A 10,333-nucleotide genomic window follows, 5' to 3' on the forward strand; every position below is an offset into this window, starting at 1 on the left:
TTTGGGGACTCGGAGATGGGAATAGTAAAAAAAGCTCAGCAACGAATCCTAAATGTAAAATGCTATGCGGCATAAGACATGAAAGCATCACAGCTCAGGTCTCTTCTTATTGGTCTCTGTTTCTGCCGTTATAATTAGGTGATTTTTTTTTCTTCACGTAGAAAAAAGAGGGGGCTTAGTCCAAATAATTATAACGATACGGAGGTTTTTTATGTTTTCCTTCCTCCAATGTCTGAGGATCAAGGAAAGTAAAAAATGGTAAAGCATCAGAGGATTGGTCTGCGTCATGATTAGATGTATCTGGACATAGAGGGGGAAAGCTATGTTATTCATCGGAGACCTGTTTGCCATGTGTACTCAGGTATCTGTTTCTACGCATGGACAGGTTGCGTGTCCAATTAATAATTAGTATGTGTCACTCGCATACCGAAAAATATATAGGCACCAATCTTATTTTTTTTTTAAATATTTGATATAAATATAGAAGTCTCAAATTACTGACTCACGATATTGGTCTTTCATGAACTAAAAATGTATGTGTGATTGAAATATGCATACCCATCTTTTGTCTTTATAGTGCTCGTCTCTTCCTCTTTGTGCACGTTTGAAAAGTTACTTCCGACAAGTAAAAAAAAACTATGAATATATTTTTCAAGATTTTTGAATCCATGCGTTATTTTATTTTTTAAAGTCTCATATGCATTACACTTCATATTTAAATAGGTATCGGATCACTCTCGATATGGTTTAACAGCTTAATCTGAAAAAGTTGCAAGCAAAAGCAAAATTAGAAAACTCGGTTATATAAATCAATTTGTCTTTAAGATATAAAAACTGATTGTTTATCTTTCGGCTAATCACCCATTCTCACAGCGATGTCAGTGTTTATTACCCAGTGTTCATTGGGTTTTATATATATTGATAGATCTAGTATAGTCGTTTGCGACTAACAGTTCTTTTGTTTCTTTGTTGTAAGATATACCGGTCTGTTTATTGATGCCGTCGTCTGCTGTCAATACAATATCATGTTTCTGTCCACCATTAGATATTTTATGTATGTTGTCTGATAAATATCCTGCTACATACAAATCCCCACGTTCATCTACGGCTACACCATTAGCACCTTTCAGGTCAGGACTGTTGTATATCTCACGTTCTTTTCCATCCGAAGAAACTACGAATACTTTATTACTATCTGCGTCAGTACAATACACATCACCATCCTGATTGGCACAGATATCCCAAGGAGCAAATGTTGTGTGTATTACTTTAAGAACTTCACCATTAATATCCACTTTTGTTAGAGTGTGCGATTTATTGTTTACCCAGATCTTATCCTTAACACTGGTGATTCCTCTACAGGATCCATCAACTTTGATTCCTCTACCAGGCGTCAATGATGTCAGGTCGATGATCTGGATACCTGCACCACCAACAGATACTACAGCAAGGTTTTTGTCAAATAACGTAACATTTTGTGGTTTATAATCTAAATCAATCACGTTTGGGTTCAACTCAATCAAGGTTAAATTTGATCCATCAAGCTTACAAACAAAAAGTTGTTTGCCCATGTATTGCTTGAGGAGTAACTTGTCATCAGAAATAAAGCATCCTCCATTTATACGTACTCCATTACCTAATTTCGTGGTCGGGAATGAATGTGAGATTGATAACTTTCTTTCGTCTTTCACTAAAAATTGAGCTTGTTGATCAATATCTAGTACAGGCATTTGGACTTGGACATTTTCTACCGTTATTACACCCAAGTCTGGAACTAGTTTCTCAATTTTCGACAAAGATTCTGACGGATTATATTTAAGTATCGGCACAGTAGCTCTTTGGAATTCTCTGATTTCCATTTCTTTTTCGTAAATTTTTGCATCTAGAAATTTTACCACCTGGAATAGATGAATTTCGGATGTTTGTTGCTTCAGTGAATGTATATCACTTTTCCATATAGACAGCGAGTCTGCGCTGGACTGTATGCTATTTTTATTTCGGGACACACTCTCAGTACAATGTTTATACTTAGATTCAATTTCTTTATGCATCTCTGCTTCTAACGTATCTAAATGAGCAATGACTTTCTGTTTGATTTCAGACACCCTTGTCTTTATTTTGGTACAACTTTCTTGCAAATCTACAAGTGTTTTGTCACTTTGACTACATCTGTTCTCTGTAACTTTACATAGGTTTGAAATTCTTTTCTCTAGATCAGAAATAGCGGTACCATCTTTCACGCCCCTCGCAGCTTTTTCAATTGAAAAGATAGAGTTGCAATTCTGGTGTGATACAGGAACACATGAATCGCAGATTACTTTGTCATGTTGACAGCAGTACAGTCCAATCTGTTGATCTAGATGATAGTCGCAGTTCTTTGACAATGTAAGAAGCGACGAACTCAGTTGTTGTATCTCTTGCGTTAGTTTTACCTTGTGGGGCGGGGACATCTGTGCGTGAACTCTAGAACACGCCTTGCATACAAGTTCACAGCAGTCACTGCACCAAGATACAGCTGTAATGTCTTTATCACCGCGCAGACAACCAGCACAGAATTTACTGTCCGTCATTCTGTAAGAATAGAAAAAGATAGCGTCTGCAGTAAAGATATTCACTAAAGTAAGAATGTCTTTACTAATTTTGTAAAGAAGAAAGTACGGAATTATAAGCAAACTTCTGTCATATTAATATCGTAAGAAAACATCAATCAGTTAAAATAATGAACTCTAATAAGAATTTAAAAATGAGACTGGGGAAGGGAATCCGTGCATAAGCGTCTTTGGTCTGAAAAATCAAGAATATTGTCAAAACAACATAGATTCGTATTTATCAGAGATTAACACTGTCACTTTTGATGTGAAGTAACTATAAGCAAATTCAAAGGAAAGTTGGAATATGAACACATCTTTAGTGTTTGCGTGTCATTATAATGTCCCCATTTCTTTTTATTATAATGCAGAAACGAATAACGACTTTCTTGAAAATGTCCGTATCTTACAAATGAAGGGCGAAAGATACCATGCAGAGGAATCTTTAAACACATAGATAGAAAATAAACACACAACGCCGTGGCTAATTAGGAAATAAATAGACAAGGCCGTGGCTAAAAATGAAAGAAAATCCAGATAATTCAGTATCTCAATTAAAAATAAAAACACCTCAAAATGCCTTTGCATGTAGTTTTCAAATAATTATAACATACATACTTGTTATATGTTATTTTCGAAATCGTGGTTTGTAAGCTACTTTAAATAACCTTGGTGACCGACGTAAACAAACGATTTGTATTGTCATCTTTATCATTATAAGTTTTACTTTTCTATTATAAATATGATTGTTTGATTTTACTTACCTATCCAGTTTGTTTAAAACAAAAACTGTGTCTTAAAATAACTTTCGTTTTCAGTGGCAATTCCCATTCAATTAAAGGGAGATTATTTAAATGTTCCAAGGGTGATTTGACTGAATCGGCGCTTAAATTTAATTCGCATTTGTATTTATGTTGATAAAAAGAAAAAGATATTTTAAGATGGTGACCTTGTAGCTAACCAAGTTGGGAGTACAATACTAAATGGGTCATAACAAATGCATTGTCGCTTATATAGTTGGCTTTATAGTAACACAACATACCGTTTAACGTGTTATTTTCGCGTGTTCAGAGCTGTGTATCTACCCGAAACATGTGACAAGAAAATTGAAGAATGTTATTTATTGCAATAGAATTACATTGATCGAAGGCTTTGTATATATTAACTTACAAATCTTTAATAAACAATTATGCCAAGGGAAGCGGACGGGGAAACATTAGCGGCGGGTTAAGAGCGGCGTATAGTGCGTAGACTACATCTACCCAAAAGATATACATATAAAAGTAATTAACAAATCAATCTACGTTATCTTCGAACAAATGAGTAGCTTATAAAAGGACATTAAATTCCTGGATTACTGTGCATTAATATTTGTGCCAGGAAATCAAGTTTTAACTGAAAACCATGTGAAAGTCTGAACAATAAAGTCGTTCAGTCATGTTCATTTCGCTTGAAGTTATTCCAGTACTTATTCGATACTTTTCTACAACTAAAATCAAACGAATACTGAAAAGTATGGACATGGACAGCACAGTCCTCAATTGACACCAATCAGATTGTCTGAACAGTTGTGAATTTACCTCAAAGAAATTGAAAGACTAACAATTAATTAAGGGTAAACCTTGGTTCATGGCGATAACTCTTTTAATCAGTTTTTAAATGTCAAGTTTCATCAATATATTTTAAGCATTTCACTGAAATAGATGGGAAATAATCTTTGTAACCTAGAACCTTAGAATGTATTTATGAAAATTGTTGACACAAACGTATACTAGACTAACAATATACCGTACGCATGTATCAATGACGGATCTAATACTTAATTTTCGTTGACAAATATTGCAGACATATAATTTAGTATGCTATATTATGAACCTTGCTTTGTGCTAATATGCAAGTTTGCACTCAACCTGAAGACAATTCACTGAGCACGTTTTTGTATTTTGGACTTATTTAACGCCTGATTTGAACTACCCCGTGAACAGATGTTAAAAGCTATTATTTTCTTTTTTTTACCTGTCTAGGAAATGAGCATATAACCTCTTAACCTTCTTGCGGCACACGACTAGAGGCCTATGCGATAGAATGTACAATCCAAACTTATTGTTGCATACAACTAAGAGACTATCCGGACAAAATGTACCATAAAAACTTCTCGTGGCACACAACTAGGAGACTATCCGGGCAGAATGTACAATCAAAACTTCTCTCGGCACACAACTAGGAGACTATCCGGACAGATTGTACAATCAAAACTTCATGTGGCATACTTCTAGGAGACTATCCGGTCAGAAGGTACAATCAAAACTTATTGTGGCACACACTTAGGAGACTATCAAGACAGAATGTACAATCAAAACTTCTTGTGGCACACAACTAGGAGACTATTCAAACAGAATGTTCAATCAAACCTTCTTGCGGCACTCGAGTAGGAAACTATTCGGACAGATTGTACACTCAAAACTTCTTGTGGTACTCAACTAGGAGACTACCCGGACAGATTGTATAATGAAAACATTTTGTGGCACACGACTAGGAAACTATCCGGACAGAATGTACAATCAAAACTTTTTTGCGGCACACCACTAGTAGACTATCCGGACAGAACGTACCATCAAAAGTTCTTGCGGCACACAACTAGGAGACTATCCGGACAGAATGTACAATCAAAACTTCTTGCGGCACTCAACTAGAAGATTATCCGGACAGAATGTACAATCCAAACTTCTTGTGGCATACAACTAGAAGAGTATCCAGACATAATGTACAATCAAACCTTCTTGCGGCACTCGAGTATAAAACTATCCGGACAGATTGTACAATCAAAACTTCTTGTGGCACTCAACTAGGAGACTACCCGGACAGATTGTATAATCAAAACATTTTGTGGCACACGACTAGGAAACTATGCGGGTAGAATGTACAATCAAAACTGATTGCTGCACACAACTAGGACACTATCCAGACAGAATATAAAATTAAAACTTCTTGTGGCACACAACTAGGAGACTATCCAGACAGAATGAACATTCAAAACTTCTTGTGGCACAGGACTAGGAGACTATCCGGACGGATTGGACAATCAAAACTTCTTGTGACACACAACTAGGAGACTATCCGGACATAATGTACAATCAAACCTTCTTGCAGCACACAACTAGAAAACTATCTGGACATATTGTACAATCAAAACTTCTTGTGGCACTCAACTAGGAGACTACCCGGACAGATTGTATAATCAAAACAGTTGGTGGCACACGACTAGGAAACTATCCGGACAGAATGTACAATCAAAAATTCTTGCGGAACTCAACTAGGAGACTATCCGGACACATTGTACAATCAAAATTTCTTGTGGCACACAACTAGGAGACTATCCGGACAGATTGTGCAATCAAAACGTCTTGTGGCTCTCAACTAGGAGACTTTGCGGGTAGAATGTACAATCAAAACTGATTGCTGGACAGAATGTACAATCAAAACTTCTTGTGGCACAAAACTAGGGAACTATCCGGACAGAATGTACAATCAAAACGTCTTACATCATACAAATAGGAGACTATCTGGACAGAATTGTAACGAATATTTAAGTTGGGGTCATTTCTGATTGAGATTAGAGTATTATATTCAATATAATTTTGTTGAATATATATATTACGAGATTTTATAATTTTATTAACTTTTGCAAACCACGCCGAAGTACGTACATTAATTATTCATTTTTCATTATTCAAAGTTCAATATTGAATAATGAAATAGTTCACTATCCACTATTCAATGTTAAGTGAGGAATAATGAATAATGAAATTATTCAAGTTCCATTAATCAGGTTGAAGCGGTGAATAGTGAAATAAAAATTAAAACAAAACTACTGTGACAATATACCTATATCCAGCATTTCTAAATTCGTGTGTTTGGTGTTATATAACAAATATTCAAATTAATATCAGAACAAAAAAAATAGAAACACTGATTAAACTATAATTTGAATTATTTATCTAGCTTCGGAGGATAAACTAGTGGGTTTTCGTATGGAATTTTTTTTTACAGAAATTCCTCGGTTCAATATATCGACGAGCTGAATAACAAAACATGTGTATTATAATTAAATAATCTGCATTGTGTTTTTTTTTCACTGGACCTTTGCTATTCTTAATTCTATGTGTATAGAAATAGCGAGTCGATTTTGCAGCAATGAGCATTAGAGCGGTTACGGAGGACCTCAATGATAAAATTCGCGTAAAATTTAAGAAATAGCCAATTTTGAGTAATGAAATGGATATTTTGAATAATGAAATCGACTGGTGTGACCCTTCATCCTCTAATTATAGGTATACCTTATACCTCATTCCAAAACTTATTTAGACAGAGATAGTATTTTATCTTATTGTATTTTCAAAAGAAATGATACACAAACATTTTATTATTTTTACAGCGAGATTCATCACTAAGACCTGTCTCAACTCCTTATCAGATAATAACTAACTGTAAAACTGCAGAAAAAAAAGAAATGTTATAGATTTAAAAAAAATGTGTTAGACTTCAGGTTCTCCACATTAGATAACACAACTGAATGATAGTTTGTGACACTACAAAATCTATTTCATATTATAAAGGGTGAAAAAAAAATCCAAAAATATATCTTAAAATATCAGATACAATTGAGAATAAAAATATACCTCAGTTTGAATAAATAGACGAGTAAGAATGTTTTTAAATAATTTTGGAAAAGTGGAAAGAAGATAGTACGAAAATATAAGCAAACCTCAGTAGTTTTAATATCGTAAGAAAACACCAAGTAGAGAAAATAATGTAGTCTTATAACAATAAACAAAATTGAGACTGGAGAGGGCATTCCGTGCAAAGTGTCTTTGGTCCAGACAAATTTCAAGAACATTGTAAAAAGCAACATCGATTCGTATTTATCAGAGATTAACGCTCTCACTTTAGATGTGGAGTAAATGTAAGCATATTTAAAGAGAACATTGGTAAATTGTTTGTGTGTTTATTTAAGGTGTCTCCATTTCTTTTCATGCTAATGCATTAACGAATGACGTCTTTCTTCAAACTGTTAGTATACTACAAATGAAGGGCGAAAGATACCATGCAGACAATGGCAGAGGAATATTCGAACTCATAGATAGAAAATAAACAGACAACGCCGTAGCTAGAAAAAGATAAAAAATCCAGACAATTCAGTATCTCAATTTAATATAATTACATTAGATGGATGTTTCACTATAATACGTTATTCTGATTGGATAACTGCACATCACATGTTATTCCGTTAGCAATTGCATTACTCGATAAAACATTTCATTCATAACACGAGGCCCCACAATAAAGTGCACAGGTGAATTAAATAAAAAATTGATAAAATTTCTTGTTTTCATGATCCTAGCTAACAAATGTAATTATAAGTATTGAATGCTTCTTTTTGTAACTTCATAGGGTTGTAAAAGCGTTGACCGTGCGCACATTTTTAGAATGAAGCGCTTCTGCGCTTCATAAAAAATGTACTTCGGTCAACGCTTTTACACCCCAATGAAGTTACAAAAAGAAGCATTCATTTCTTAAATGAAAGCACCTCAAAATGCCTTTGCACGTAGTTTTCAAATAATCATAACATACATACTTGGTATGTGTTATTTTCAAAATCGTGGTTTGTAAGCTACTATAATTAACTTTGGTTTGATGTTGATTATTAATATTTTGTACATTTTAGTCTGATTTTATGTGTTTGTGTATATTTTGATATAACATTTGTATCTTTATTTTTGACAAACTGGAGTATTTTAGTAACTATTTTTTTTAAATCAAAATTCAGCAATTTTAGTAATATCTAGTTAAGATAACAAGTTTTCAAATTTTTACTTATTGATTAATAATATTCTTTTAATTCATTTTTAACCAAGTTGGTGCAGTCTTAACTTGTTATAATTGATTTGATGCTTAATGCTTTTACACATAATTTGGTCTATTTTTAACTTTGTAATTTCGTGTATGTACGAACTTGTGTACTTTTGTTTTATCATGTAAAGCGCTTAGAATAATTGTAGTTTTATATAATGCGCTATAAGAATGCCTTGTAATAATAATAATAATAATAATAATAATTAAAAACCAATTGTTCAGAGAACAATTGAAGGTCTTTCCATCAAAACAATGTATTTTGATATGAAAAGTTGTGAAACTAAGTTTAAAATGTCATTTCAATCGTCAAATGATAGCTCCTGGTAAGCTGATTCCAAAAATATATTGTTTCCATACATTTTTTTTTAAATAAGGGAGATAATTTGTTACTTCCGGTTTGAAAAATGTTACTTCCGATTATATTTGAATATTTACTTGACACTGATTCCAAAAATATCTGGTTCTATATACTTTTATATTAATAAAGTACAAAAAATTAGCTATTTCCGGTTTACAAAAGGTCACTTCCGGTTGTTTTTTACAAGGTTAAATGGTTTGATACCTTTTTCTAAAAGTTGTATATCTTTATCATGTATACATATAGAATAAAAGCAAAGGTCAAAATCTAGAACGTCAAATTAAGCTATGACCTTGAGATCAATTTCAAGGTCATAAACCAAGGACCTCAAATCAAAAGACCATAGGTCTTTATTATATTTAGTTAATGAGTTATATCACCAAACGCGTATTTTTAAATACAAGAGGGGAGAAAACTCCCTTTTACATTCAACGTACGCTTGCACTCAAAATTTACATCTTACGACATGTCGCAACTAACAATTTAGTAAAAATAATTTGTTGATATCTTATACAGTCTTTGGATATAAGTGAAAATAAGCCAAATTCAAATATTAGAATATGACCTTGACCTTTGACCTTGACCTAATTTTCATTTTTTGGGACCAAGGACCTCAAATCAAAAAATCCTAGGTCTCTATCACTTATGATTTATAAGATAGAAATTCATATCACTTATATCAGATGCATAAGGGGAAATAACTCTCATATGGAGCGGTCATATCGCTTCGGTCAAAATAGGACAAATCATGCGAAGGATATAACGAGCAATTTTGTAAAATAAATTTGTCATAATCTTTTACGGTTGCGAAGGAGATGCGCTAACAAGGAAAACAGTGTTTGGGGAGATAACTCCTACAAAGAAAAGTATTCGTTTACGCAGGGTAAATTTCAAAAGCGCATAAACTGTTCGATATCATATACCAAATATCTAAGCGACATATTGCGAAACAAATGTTTATCGCAAGAACAAAATTAGGCGGAAGAAAAAAAAAAAAAAAAAAAAAATAATCAGAAGAAAAACAATAGGTCTTTTTACAGAAAAGTGGAAAGACCTAATAATGTATACCGACGTTAACAAACGATTTGTTATATCATCTTAATCATAAGAAGTTTTACTTTTCTTTTTTGAAGACTAGTCTTTGATTGTTAGATTAAACTTACCTATTCGTTTTGTTTAAACAAAAACTGAGTCTTTTGTTTTTAATCAACCGAGGTAACTTAAAGTTACTTTCGTTTTAAGTGGAAGTTCCCATTCAATTAAAGGGAGATTATTAAAATGTTACAAAGGTGATTCGACTGAATCGGCGCGTAAATTTAAATCGCATTCGTATTTATGTTAATAAAAAGAAGAAGATATTTTTAGACCCTGTAGCTAACCAATTTGTGAGTACAATAGTAGATGGGTCATATCAAAAGTATTGTCGCTAATATAGTTGTCTTTATGTTTACACAACATACCGTTTAGCGTGTTA

General features: G+C 33.3%; 1 protein-coding gene across 2 annotated transcripts; it reads right to left on the bottom strand.

Annotated features, from left to right (window-relative positions):
• Positions 1 to 645: 645 nt before the first annotated feature.
• On the bottom strand, positions 646 to 10,110 carry LOC139503169 (uncharacterized). Of its 2 annotated transcripts, none has more exons than XM_071292901.1 (2): positions 10,023 to 10,110; positions 646 to 2,571 (listed from the first exon to the last, which is right to left on the bottom strand). In XM_071292901.1, the coding sequence occupies exon 2, from the start codon at positions 2,568 to 2,570 to the stop codon at positions 900 to 902; it is 1,671 nt and encodes a 556-aa protein (XP_071149002.1). In that variant the 5' UTR covers position 2,571; positions 10,023 to 10,110; the 3' UTR covers positions 646 to 899. The 2 variants fall into 2 exon arrangements, with proteins under 2 accessions (XP_071149002.1, XP_071149001.1); XM_071292900.1 differs by lacking the exon at positions 10,023 to 10,110 and adding an exon at positions 3,353 to 3,427.
• Positions 10,111 to 10,333: the final 223 nt, after the last annotated feature.

Source organism: Mytilus edulis, chromosome 14, assembly GCF_963676685.1.
Source record: "Mytilus edulis chromosome 14, xbMytEdul2.2, whole genome shotgun sequence".
NCBI classification, from domain to species: domain Eukaryota; kingdom Metazoa; phylum Mollusca; class Bivalvia; order Mytilida; family Mytilidae; genus Mytilus; species Mytilus edulis.

Excerpts from the sequence above, each read along its gene's own strand:
- LOC139503169 (XM_071292901.1), bottom strand. The coding sequence starts at position 2,570 with ATGACGGACAGTAAATTCTGTGCTGGTTGTCTGCGCGGTGATAAAGAC.